Source organism: Staurois parvus, unplaced genomic scaffold (genome assembly GCF_062004578.1).
Source record: "Staurois parvus isolate SC_StPar_1 unplaced genomic scaffold, SC_StPar_1.0 ptg000068l, whole genome shotgun sequence".
In the NCBI taxonomy this organism is placed as follows: Eukaryota; Metazoa; Chordata; class Amphibia; order Anura; family Ranidae; genus Staurois; species Staurois parvus.
This window is the reverse complement of record NW_028317864.1, coordinates 4,458,522-4,472,597: the sequence shown is the minus strand read 5'-3', so window position 1 is coordinate 4,472,597 and position 14,076 is coordinate 4,458,522. Positions and strand designations below refer to the sequence as shown.

The 14,076-nt window shown below is 40.9% G+C and overlaps 1 protein-coding gene across 2 annotated transcripts in view; it reads left to right on the top strand.

Moving 5' to 3' along the window:
• FUBP3 (far upstream element binding protein 3) overlaps positions 1 to 14,076 on the top strand; it is a 142,818-nt gene that overhangs the window by 105,144 nt on the left and 23,598 nt on the right. For both annotated transcript variants that reach the window (XM_089669038.1, XM_089669037.1), the window contains one exon: positions 13,084 to 13,244. In XM_089669038.1, the coding sequence (XP_089525164.1) occupies positions 13,084 to 13,244 (161 nt within the window). The remainder of the gene's footprint in view (positions 1 to 13,083; positions 13,245 to 14,076) is intronic.

The window sequence follows — 14,076 nt, the reverse complement described above, 5'->3', positions numbered from 1 at the left end:
GTATTGTTTTGTGTGTGTCTGTACTGACCAGAATCTCAGTTGGCTGCCATGGGTCTTCAGAGGAGCGTTTAGCTTTCTTTATGACTAGCATGAAATTTCTGGCACCAGACCAGCTTTTCCTCTCCCGCCTTTTTTTTTTTTTTTTTTTTAAGCTAATTGCTGCAGCAATTAACACACTTACTCAACAAGTGATAATCAATATTTTTTTCTCCTGTTGAGCTGATAGAGCTGCCATTTACGGGCTAATTTGGAAAATTGCAGAGGCTGTGCTTAGTTTGATACTGATAAAGCGTTATGAAGATATTAGTGTTGTAAAATCTTGATTTGTCTCTCTGAAATTCTTGATTTTGTTGTTTTAAGCGTCCAGATTGAACGTGTATGTGAAATTATATGCAAATCTTAAAGTGGTTGTAAAGGCTGAATGTTTGCTGTTTTTTTTTTTACTTACATGAATGTAAAAATCTTCAGCGTACAGCTTCCCCTGCAGCCCCCTAAACCTGAGCCCAATCTCGATCCAGCGATGTGCAGTGAGAGCCAAGGCTTTCATGGGTCTTTCTCCTCATTGGCTGAGACACAGTAGGAGCCATTGGGCGGGACTGAGCCACACTCTGATGCATTGAGACACAGAGGTGGTTTGGAAGCGATCACGCTCAAGTGCTCCCAGAGCAAGCAGCTTCCTCTGGGGGCACTCAGCAGAGGGGAGGAGCCAGAAGCTCTGGCAAAGAGGAGGATCGGGGCTGCTCTGCAAAGCCATTACACAGGTCAGGTAAGTATTACATGTTTTTTTTTTTTTCTTTTAAGCAGAAGTTTAATAGCCACTTTAAAAAACCAACTGCAGGATATTGGCAGCTGGATATCACTGAAGTAGACATCGCTACTCTCTCCACTTGCTTACAGGTCTTGTTCCGAGAGGCTTCTCTCCTGCCTGTGAACCGAGGAGGTTGGCTGCTTGGCATGGGTGTCATTCAGAGAATATGTTGCCTCTTCTGAATGAATACTGTGTTCTTTGATTGGATGATGTGGAGAGAAAACATCACCGCCCTGCCTCTCTACTTCATCCAATCACAGAACAGCATTCGCTGAATGGCACCCGTGCCAAGCAGCCCAATTTCCTATGTTCACTAAGCAAAACGGCAGCTGCTTGGCACAAGACCAGAAGCTTCCAGGGGCGTCAGCCAGCTAGTGTGTGTATATATGTATGTATGTATGTATGTGTGTGATAGATAGATAGAGATAGAGAGATATAGAGAGAGATATAGAGATAGAGATATATATATATATATATATATATATATATATATATATATATATATATATATATATATATATACACGTTTGTGTGTGTGTGCGTGTATAAAATATACATTTACATTGGTCTGAGCTTGGAGCAAAAGTTTTATGTATAAAATATCCATACCTGGAATTTTTTAACTTTTCTTGCAAATGTGGAGCTTGGCCCAGCTCCCCATTGCCCTACCATCCAGTACTGTCATTTTTAAAGGAACAGCAAGAAAGTTTTTTGTGCAGCCACGGCCAAGTGCAATTTATTGCAGGCAAACCTGAGCTGTGCTCCAGACTTCAGATACCCATATCTCAGGATCTGCTGATTGTTTTGATATGCAGTTTACTTTATCTGCTTCCCGCCCACCCGAAATGTACTACGGTAGAGCGGCAGCTACAGGCAAAGCGACATAACCGTACTATGGTAACATTGTATTATTCTGATAAAAGTATTTTTAAAAAAAATGTTAAAAAGAAACATTGATAATTTTTTTTTTCTTTACTACTACTTGCTAACCGCTTACCTGCATTTTGCTTGCGAGCAGCAGCTCTTGGCAAAGCGACATAATCTTGTGTTGCCTCCTATTTTGGGGTGTGAACGCACCTGTGCCCCCCACCCGTCGGTCCAGGGAGAGAAGTGAGAACACTACATTTTACACACACACACTAGATTAGCACATTTAACCCTTTATTCGCCCCTATTAACCCTTTGATCACCCCGTCACTCAACAAGTGCCATTGGTCAGTATATAGAATTTTTCACTGATAACTGCATTCTTGCCACTAGCCACATCAGATAATGTCCCGGTCAGTTAGCACCCCACCCAGCCAGGGTCAGCTAGCTTTGGATTGCCTGCACACTATCGCACTCACGCTATAGGTCTCTGATCACCACCTTTGCTAGTTTAGTGTTTGTACGGATCAAGTTATTGATCACGTACAGAACTATACTAGTGCCTCCTTTTGTATAGTGTCCCCAAAAATGCAGAGTTAGCAGGATCGGCCCCGTTTGCTTAGCCCCTACGCTGTTTTTCTCGGAAGATTTGTACCAATTGATTGTGGGCCAAGGCAGTTTATACACACATCACATGGTCGCCCACCCAAATTCAGCTCTTGCCAGACAATTCGCATGGAAACATATCACGGTTTCTGAATTTAAAACTCTTTTGGGCCTAACCTCAACATGGGCATTACAGAAAAGAATGAATTGCGGTCATATTGATCCACAGAGCCAATTCATTGTATGCCCGTGTTCTCTGCTGTTACATATATGCCCGACATGGACCAGCACTGTACTGTTAAGTCGCTGGACTTTGAGTGGTTATACCAGGATGATGCCTGCAGCTACAGGCATCTCCTTGGTATCGTTTTTTTCATGTAAAAGCAATCCTAGTGGCCAATTAGCTGCTGCGCCCCCCCCCCCCCCCCTTGCTGCCTTCCACAGTTTTCTTGGGCTCTCCATTCCCACAAAGGAATCCGAGAATTCAACTGGCAGTTCCACTGGCTGACCATAGAGCTGATCAGAGACTAGAATGGCTCCAATCATATCTATAGTCTAAGAGACTGGAAGCTACAAGTATTTCGGCACTTCAGTTTCGCTGGATATAAACCGCGCCATTTGTAAATTGGGAAAGCATCTGATCACACCGATCTTGGTGAGATTAGATAATGAAAGGGCAGAGGAGATATCTAGAGTCTGATTTCTCAAAAAAGAATGTATGATAATGCCCATCGAAGTTATAGGGGATATTTGCTTTCCCTGTGATAGCATTAATAGCAATAAAAAAAAAATGAAAGGGACAGTGTAAAAATAATGTAAAAAATCAAAATAACTAGGAAAAAAAAAAAGCACCCTTGCCTCCCTGCGTGCGCAAGTGTTGACCCCATGTCGGTATGTAAACAGCGGTTGCACCATGCATGTGAGGTATCGCTGCAAACGTCAGATCTAGGGCAGTAATTCTAGCACTAGACCTCCTGTGCAAATATAAAGTGGTGACCTGTAGAGGCTTTTAAAATGTCGCCTATTGATAATAAAAATGTATGTACTTTGTTGCCATTGCACGGGTATGCGCAATTTTAAACAATGTCATGTTTGGTATCTATTTTCTCAGCGTAACATCATCTTTTATATTTTATCAAACAATTGGGCAATATATTGTGTTTTTGTGCATTAAAATTCTAAAATTTTTCCTGAAAGTTTTGTGTTTGAAATATCACTGCGCAAATACTGTGTGAGGTAAAAAAATTTCAACACCCATCGTTTTTTTCTCTAGGGCCTTTGCTTTAAAAAATATATAATATTTAGGGATTCAAAGTAATTTCCTAGTAAATAAACTGTTTTTTCATATGAACAAATGTGAACAAAGTCTCAGAAAAGGCTTGGTCTTCAAGAGTGGGTGATGTGTGGAAATAGCTTCTAATGTTGGCCCTGAAATGCCAGGATAGTAAAAACAACCCCTCCAAATGACCCCTTTTTGGAAAATGGATACTCCAGGGTATAAGCTAAGAGGCATGGTGAGTGTTTTGCAGATCTCATTTGTTGCCACATGTTTTTGGAAAACAAAGAAACAAAACAAAAAAAATTTTTTTTTTCCATTTTCAAAACCCTGTGACAAAAATGCTATCTGTAAATTACTCATCATGCCTATTATCAAATTCCTTGGGGTATCTACTTTCCAAAAAAGGTCATGGGGGGGGTGTTTTGTGCTATCCTGACATTTTAGAGCCTCAGAAAATGTTATAGGTAGTGGGGAAGTGATATAGGGAAATATGCCCTTTGAAAGCCTGAAGGTGGTCATTGGATTTTGGGTGCCTGTATGTAGCTAGGCTGCCAAAAAGTCTCTTACCTGTGGTATCCCCATACTCAGAAGAAGTAGGAGAATGTGTTTTGGAGTGTTATTCCACATATACCCATGGCATGCATAAGCAGTATATCATTAAAGTGAAAACAATTTGTCATATACAAAAAATTTGTGGCAAAAAATAAAACCCAACATGCCTCTCTGCAAAATCCTTGGGGTGTCTACTTTCCAAAAAGGGGGCAATTAGTGAGGGGGGGGTTGTACTGCCCAGGCATTTTAGCACCTCAAGAAATGTGATAGGCAGTCAGAAAGTAAAAGCTACTTTTTTTAGATGCTATGACTCACACAAACCAATTAATATACACGTATTGAGATTGTTTTTTTTTTTTGTTTGTTTTTTTTTACCAAAGACATGTAGCAGAATACATTTTAGCCTAAATTTATGACTAACTTTGAGTTTATTCAATATTTTTTATAACCAAAAGTGAAAAATACCGTTTTTCCCCCCCAAAATTTTCGGTCTTTTTTGTTTATAGCGCAAAAATTAAAAACCGCAGAGGTGATCAAATACCACCAAAAGAAAGCTCTATTTGTGTGAAAAAGGATGTATGCATACAGCATTGCACGACTGCGCAATTACCAGTTGAAATAGCGCAGTGCTGAACCACAAATAATGGTCTATTCAGGAAGGGGGGTAAATCCTCTGGAGGACAAATGGTTATGGTATCCTGTGCTTATGTTTTTTTGTTAATTGTCTGCTTAGCTTAAATTGCCCAAGTTTGTGAAATGTTTTCTCTACACATGACATGCAAAGTGCACTACTCCATTATTTGGAGAGCTATAAGTGCAGTTTTCTTTACCTCCCCACTTTATTACAGTGTATGTAAACCCTAGCAATAATCTTCTCTTATTTGGGCACTTTTGGTCAGTTAATTTACCTTTTGGATGTTTTATGTCACATCTGTTTCACAAGGGCAGGAAATACCTGCTGATTTTCCCAGTAATCTTGTGAGCTGATAATGTCCTGTGCGCTCTGCTTGTACATAAGGAGGGGTTATGGAGATGGTGAGGGTCGAGAAGTCTGTGTTGGTTGTAATCCATCAGAAATGAAGTAGGCAGGGCTGACACCACGGTATACAGTCACCAGGTATGCAGAGCTGGGTTGTCATGTCAAAGAGGAAGGTAGAAGCATTTTATGTTTTTGGTACATTAACACTAAAAGTGTTACTAAACTCACAACAGTAAAATCAGTCTGTATATGCAGTGAAGTATGCTTGTTATACTCACTGTGGAACCTAAGAGGTTAATCCTCTGCATTGTGTAAATAGGCAGTTTGATCCGGTCTCCTCTGATCCTCCCCTTTTACTGTCCGCAAATTATCTGCTGACAATACAGAGCCCTAGAAGGCACTCTGCACATGCTCAGTTTGATGTGTATTTTTTTTTTTTTTGAGGTGGGTGGAGAGGGTGCATGTGATAAGCACAGGGCCAATCAGCACTGTCCACACAGAGGGTCAGGGGTTATGCAGCCTCATAGGACAGTCAGAGAAGTGTGAAAACTCCTACAAGATTAACTGGTGGTCAGCCGGAAGTTACAAGATTGCTATATACTGCTAAGAAAAGGGGTTTAGCAGTTTATAATTACTAAAATAATTGCATTTCTATGTTTCTTTTACTGTGGAAGACTGGATATAGTGACTCCTGGGTTTAGTAACACTTTCATGTTAATTATGATACATTTTTCTGTACTATCATTGTGCTGTTAATGCGTATGTCAACAAAATAACATGCTGTGTACTGCTTATTGTGAAGTGCTTGATCCACAGGAAGCGGTTTACATTTGTATTCTTAGTCAAGTGTTCCAAGTAGATTTCACAGCAATTTTTTTTAACTAAATAAGTAGATAAACTCTGCAAACAAAGCTCAGGTCTTCCTCAGACAATATGTGCTACCTTTTGCCTGTCTGATTAGTCTCAAAAGCTTGCTTTTAGCATTTTCCCAATTACAAAATGTTACCCCAACATTTCATATTTCTGATACGTGCCTGCTGACCATTTACTTGTGATTAAAAAGTATCCTGTTCTTTGCGTTGCTTCCCTTGTGCGAAATACTCAGTGTTCCTGCCAGTCCCTCTACTTTCCTATTCAAAACTGACCACTCTAGGCATGATAATATTTCCTTCCCAACATGGTCAGTTTGCTAACTGTGCTGGGAGAACAGCCGGCCTGTCCTCCAATGATCAGACTTTTGCTGACACGCCTACGCTGCACATTCATCATTTAGTGGGAAGATCAGTCTACTGCTGTTTCTCCACCCCTACCTCTAAGCCACTTATGCAACTGATTCAATGCAAAATTATGGCTCTGCACTGGTATCTTTTAGCACCAGTACTTTATATGCCTAATAAGGTAAGTACAGCCCTGGCCAAAAGTTTTGAGAATGACACAAATATTAATTTTCACAAAATCTGCTGCTTCAGTGTTTTTAGATCTTTTTGTCAGATTTTACTATGGTATACTGATGTATATTTACAGGCATTTCAAAAGTGTCAGACATTTGACAATTACATGAAGTTTATGCAGAGAGTCAATATTTTCAGTGACCCTTCTTTTTCAAGACCTCTGCAATCACCCTGGCATGCTGTCAATCAACTTCTGGGCCACATCCTGACTGATGACCGCCCGTTCTTGCATAATCAATCCTTGGAGGAATTTGTTTGTTTTTTTTTTTCCGTCCATCTGCTTTTTGCGGATTGACCACAAATTCTCAATGGGAGTTTTCTGGCCATGGACCCAAAATTCTGATGTTTTGTTCCCCACTTATCATTTTTGCCTTATGGCAAGGTGCTCCATCATGCTGGAATAGGCATTGTTCTTCAGCAAACTGTTCTTGGATGGTTAGGAGAAGTTGCTCTCGGAGGATGTTTTTATACCATTCTTTATTCATTTATTTGTTATTAGGCAAAATGTGAGTGAGCCCACTCCCTTGGCTGAGAAGCAACCCCACACATGACCCTGAACTTATGGTTGCACTCAACTTTTCTTCTCCAGACAAGGTTTTTTTGCCCCAAACAATCGGAAAGGGAATTCGTCAGAGAATATGACTTTACCCCAGTCCTCAGTAGTCCAATCCCTTTATCTTTAGCAGAATATTAGTCTGTCCTTGATGTTTTTCCTGGAGAGAAGTGGCTTCTTTGCTGCCCTTCTTGGCACCAGGCCATTTTCCAAAAGTCTTCACCTCACTGCGCATGCAGATGCACTCACACCTGCCTACTGCCATTCCTGAGCAAGTTCTGCACTGGTGGTACCCCGATCCCACAGCTGAACCAACTTTAGGAGATGGTCCTGGTGCTTGATTGACTTTCTTGGTTTCCCTGAAGCCTTCTCCACAACAATTGAACCTCTCTCCTTGAAGTTCTAGATGAGATAAATGGTTGATTTAGGTGCAGTCTTAGTAGCAGCAATATTTGCTTGTGAATCACGAATCACTTTTTGTGCAAAGCAATGATGTCTGCATGCGTTTCCTTGCAGGTAACCGTTGTTAACAGTGGAAGTACAATGATTTCAAGCACCACCCTCCTTTTTAAAGCTTCCATTCTGTTATTCTAACTCGATCAGCATGAGAGATGACGTCAACACTGATACCTGTGTTAACTTGAGAATCGCTGACATGGTGTCACCTGGTCCTTTTGTGGCAGGACTGGAATGCAGTGTAAATGTTTTTTGGGGGCGGGATTAAGTTCATTTTCATGAGAAAGAGGGACTTTGCAATTAATTGCAATTCATCTGATCACTCTGTATAACATTCTGAAGTATATGCAAATTATCCTCATAAAAACTGAGGCAGCAGACTTTGTAGAAATTAAGATTTGTGGTATTCTATAAACTTTATGACCCATTTGAAATTAGGTTGGGATTGTTGGAGTATAGGCAACATTGCGATTACTTCATGATTAGAGGCCAACTCCAAACCAATTTTTTATGCTTTTATGGTCAAGATTGGAAAATATTAAATCTTCTATAATTTGTTTGATTTTTCCCTCACATAATGTCACAGGGAAAAGTTTGTCGAGTGAAATCTATACAATTTAGACATTGACTACAAATTCACTTTAAGCCCTGGTTCACACTGGTGTGACTTGTCACGTGATTGACAAATCACAACCTATTTGTGTCTTTGAAGCCGTTCAGATCTGTGCGACTCTGGCTTTGTGGTGCCACTGATTTAGAAAAAAAGGTTCTTGCATTATTTTTTGTGATTTCATGTGCTACTTGTATAGATGTCTGCATGAAGTTGCACCGATTTCAGGCAAGTCGCACATGAATTCACACTGACCTGCGGCCTTGAAATCATGACGCTTCATGTGAAATATCGCAATTTTAAAGTCTCATTCAGTATGAACCAAACCTAAATAGTGCAGAAGGGCTAGAAACATGGGAAACCTCACCCAGCCTGGACACGGAAAGGATTGACAGCTCTTTCTCGATTCTGTGGTTGGTGGTTCTTAATTGGTGGCGCAATGTGTCTGGTTAATTCCAATAAGGAACCAGACTCCTCCATCCTAACTAGTTACGTGACCCCCGGTGGTCCACATCCAACATCTTAGAGGGACAAGTGGCGTTCAGCCACACAAGATCGAGCAATAACATGTCTGTGATGCCCTTGGATGTTCAGGAATGTATGCAGACAAACCAGCGTGTGTCTACCCTTTGCTGACAGATGTGAGGAACCCCCTGAACACCATTCGTGATAGGGATCGGGGATTGCAATTATTTCCCATGAACCAGTAAGTGCGGATCATAAGCTCACGTTAAGTCCTTGCCCTTTGTACACACTGCCCGTCGCTGCTACTAATTTCTACATGTTGGATTGATTAGCTGGTACAAGCCTCGTGGGGTGCTGTATAACGCTGTGTCCCTGAGGGCTGTTTTTTTCGACAAGGGCTAGAAACCCTGTAAGCCTAGGTTCACACGTGTTGTAAAATTGCTCAGTTTTGAGCAGCGGGGCGAATCCGATGCAATTTAGTTTGAAAAACAATGAGTTTTTAATACACCTGCGTTCTTCAGATCTGCCTCCAGCAAAGGTTGTTCAGAGTCAATCTCTCTTACCTACAATTCCTATATTAATCTCTCTGCCACACAAATCGAATGCAAACATGCAATGTAATCGGAATAGATGTGAACAACAAATGCAGTTCACATTCTACTTTCTGTGGTTCCAATTCAGAATGTACTTCTCAAAAGTTGCACACAGCCCTTTTTCTGAAACATACAGCGGATTGAAAGGATACTCAGTATAAAGCTGTGAATCTGCCACCGAATAACGCATTGAAAATCGCACATTTGAACCAAGGCTAAGGTGTTTGTGGTTGTCTGTCTTCCTGTCTATGTGACGCTTGTGTCCCTCATTTCTTGCTCTGGGATCCAAGAGACATAAGGTGGGTGGAAATCTCCCCAATGGGGTCATAGCTAACAATAGAATGGGATGATAAAACACTTCTTTATGCATACAAAACTTAGAAAAATGGCAAAAGTTATGTTTAAAGTTAAGGGTTTATTTTAAGACTTACGCAAAGTGTTAGGGTCATGTTGGTACCAAGGTCCGGAAACTTGGTACCAACATTGCTTCACTCAGTGGTCAGCACAGCAGAACACTATGCCACTATGGATGAGGGCGTTTCATAGATTACGTACCATGTGCCCCCTGCTGTTTCTTATACTGTATCACATTTTACTGGACTACTTGAAGTACATGTTCTGCTGGTTTCAGGAGAGGATGGGATGGAAAGGTTATGCTTTAATCGATTAGCCGTACCCCATTCACACGTCTGTAGTTCGCTTCAACCATATGCTATGTCTTGCAGTCTGTTGGGCTTTGTGTTGTACAGATGCTTTTCTGAAAGTTTAGAGGTCATACATTGTCTATGTGAGCCGCACCCCGTAGAAGCAGCCAAATCTAGCATTAATGTAAAAGTATCTGATAGAACTGCCCATGTAGCCTACACTAGTCACATGGTTCCTTTCATGTGATTGGGAGTATAAGAAGGAAAACCTGATTGGTTGCCATTGGTATAATGGTACTGTTAACAGAGAAAACAGTTTTTTTTTTGATCAGTAGAACCTCTAAAAAAACAAAGCAGCACTTCAAGCTAAAACACAAAATATCCGTCCAGTTGTCAGGAACAAAAAAATATAAAATGTGTTTTATAATGCATATATATTGAGTGTGTATGTGATTTTTTTGGGGGTTTTTTTTGATTTGTTTTGGGTTTTTTTTTTTTTTTGGGGGTTTTTTTGGGGGTTTTTTTTACATCAAAGGCAGAAGTGTCAGGTGTCAAAGAAAGCTACAGGTTCTAGATTGAGAAAATAGATTTTTTTAAAAAAGGCATCACTTGGCAAAATTAGACAACCAGAAAACCAATTGTGATCATTTACAATGTCCATTGTATATCAATGTCCACACAATACACATGAATAAAAGGTGAGTTCATCTTTGAGACCATGCCACCCGTTTGTAGAGTGAAACATGTAACATGTTCCCAATGCTGCAGCTGCTGCCCTCCGCCTCCCATGTCCCTGCAACCAAAAATAATAAATGCACATGTTTTTTTTACCTGCCTAAAAATGTGAATTTATCCTTTTTATACAGTCAATTGTAAACCTTCCTCTGTGATGTCAGGGATGTCTTTTACAAAAGCAATCCAAATTGTGTCAAACAGCACCTTGTGGTTCCCTTTGCATTTTAGAAGCACATTTACCAGACAGTATGGGGTATAAAAATTTTGGATGTTTGCACTCTGCAAAATTGCAGTTTATTGAAAACTCGCTAAAAAAAAAAAAAAGTAAGGTAAAAGTGCAGGGGGTGCAAGAGAAGTCAACGCATTTCAACCTTTCTCATGTCTAACCAGACTATATGACCTAATAGTAGGTAGGTGTATATAATGTGGCATGATATAGAGCCTTTACACATTATCCCTTAAGTACCCCTTTAATAAATTGTCATCCTCCACAATGATTCTTAAAGACCAGGACTTCTCATATCAGAATATTGCTGTTACTAGAAAATTAAGTGCCAAAATGGAAACTGGCATGTAAGCTGGACATGCAAAGCATTTTCGTAAGCGTACTACCTCCTAGTAGAGCAAAAGTGGGCATGTGTCTGATGTGATGACATCAGCCTTGTCTTGGCTATGTTTTTTCAAACACTTCTTCAGGAGTATCCTGAATTGGCTTTATAATATCCCACCCCCATTGTGTTTAGCTGGTTAGTGGGCATAGAGAAGAGAGGGAGTGGGCTGTCTTTTAGTACTGCATATACGCCCACATGTGTGACTCTATAGTTACATAGGCTGTTCAGATGTGATAGGGAAGAAATGCTCAGCTTAGACACTGAAAACTGAGCATGTGCAGTAGCTGCCAACACTGCTCTGCAAAATCCCCAACTGCATTGGAGACATGGACAGGAGGGGGGGGGGGGGGCAGAGAACAGCGGGATCAACCAGGTTTTTTCATGTACTTGTCCGAGACGGTTACATGGATCCGGTGCAAGCACCTACACTTTCTGTGCTGATTTTCTTCAGTGTCCTACAGCAAGCAAAGCAGAAATAAAACTCGAAAATCCCAAGACTATGCTTTTATAAATGTGCCACAATGTCAGAGAGAAACTGTTCACCACATTTTAAAAGGCAAAGAGTAAGCACGCTCAATGAACTGGTAATTTTCACACCATACATTACTGAGCTGTTCCTAGCAGTAGAGGCAGACTGTTTAGATTTCCCTTGTATAAAGCAAACACATCCAAAACAGGTTGCTGCTCACCCCTGAAGGGCTGTCAACCCTGTGAGGGTAAACCTCGGGAAGGAGAATGCTTTCTGTGCTATAACAAAACCTTTTTGTGCAGAGAAACCTTTCTATGCATTTGTTGTCCTCCAGAAGGAAATATGAACCTGTAGGGTCATTGAGGTTTGTATTCAAGCTCTTGAGGTTCAACAAGGAAAACATTCTTGCTCGATTTGCCTGGTAATCTAAGAGAAACGTTTTGTGAAACATGAAATTTTCTTTCAGCCTTGGAAAGTCCTCCCAATAGAGTTTTATAGATATGGATGGTTGCTGGTTGACTGAGTCTCCCTGCCAATCAGAGTAGTCTCCCACATGGCTGCTGCTTTAGTATGAAATAAGTGGGGAGTCTAGGACTTGAACTTTGGTGTAGGGATCTCCATATTGAGGATTCAATATACCTGCATTGATTTCTCCCCAGTAAATCTGAATACTAGCACCCTCCACATTCTGTAAATCTCTATTGACTGTTCAGTGGATTTGCTACGCCCATTGGTATGTGCCCAGTGAAGGACCTGACAACATACAGTTTTTCCTGGATCCATTGAGGTCACAAGGGCCTGTTCTCACCAAAAGATTGCATTGCAGTCCATTTTTAAAGTGGACTGTCGTTCTGTGTGTGCCTTCAAAAGTAATATTTATAGACCTATTCAAAATTGCATTGCATCTAAAAAAAACAAAGGATAGCACCAGGGGCGGACTGACAACTCATGGGACCCCCGGGCAATAGGGGATCATGGGGCCCCTGTGTCCTTGCCCAAACACAAAAAAGCCTATGAAAAAGGTACCAGGGGCATCTCATGGGGCCCCCTACTGACCCCGGGCCCTCGGGCAGTGCCCGAGTTTCCAAATGGTCAGTCCGCCCCTGGATAGCACGTTTCATTGCTTACAATACTGCACTGCCATTTAATTGTGTGAGTTAAACCTTGCCCTCAAACTACAGAGCAACATTTTGTTGTGGTGCCCACATTCATTTCATTTCTTTCTGATTTTATGTATTCGTGTGTTTTGCTTAAATAAAATAGGAAAATAATATTGTAAGGATGATGTAAGATTGACTCTTCTGAGACTTATCCACTTTGTATATTAATGGGATGTCCTAATGCACTGAATTGTATAATATAGTTGATAATAAGTCTTCTAATAGTTTGTTGTCTTTTCTCACAGGAGGAGAAAATATCAAAAGCATAAACCAGCAATCAGGGGCCCATGTGGAGCTTCAGAGGAATCCTCCACCCAACACAGACCCAAGCATCCGGATATTCACCATCCGGGGCATCCCACAGCAGATTGAGATGGCTAGGCATCTCATTGATGAGAAAGTAGGGGTAAGTCCATAAACAGATGAGGGGTTCAGATCATGATTCAGCTATGCAGCCCTAAAGAGGAAGCCTTTAAATCCCAATTGGACTTTGAGTCTAAATCGGCTAGTTGCAATCCACTGTTTTAGAAGGCAGTTGCATTCAGGGGTAAAAAGCCTGTCCCCTGCCAACATGCTGTAAAAGAGGGCTTTTCCTTTTTTTTTTTTTTTTTTTTTTTTTTTTTTTTTTTTACTTTGAGTGGTCACTCTGCAGAGGTCCAGTCCACACTCTGCTTACTCAGATATATATCTCTGCTGTCAACATAATTTTCATTCTCTATGCTAACTGGGGAGCTTAGACTCAGCAAGGGGGCATTTCAGACCTGCCTAGCTGTCAAACTGACACTTCTGCTTCAGTGCGGTTTGTAAGTGATCTTGAGAAATTAAGCAGAAAAGGACTTGGGACTTTTTCATTTTAGTTGTATTTATGCTTTAGTGTGGCAGGTGTTCCTTTTTTTTTTCAATAAGCTGAAAGCAAAATGTGAGTGAGAAGCCTTAAAGTGTTACTAAACCCCGGACCCTGCATTTCACTATATCTCATAAACAACAGTACACAGAACATGGAAATGCAATTATTTTTAGTAAATATAAACTGCTAAATACCTTTTCTCATCAGCAGTTAGAGCTGTCTTGTGACTTCTATCAGTGTTCATCAGAGCACTGGTTAAAGCTTGAAGGAGGAGTTTTCTCTAGGAGGATGCAGAACCCCTGACCTCTGCCTGGGCAGTGCTGATTGGCGCTGTGCTGATCACATGCACGCTCCCAAGAGAAAAATAATAACCTCTCTAGCAGTACACACC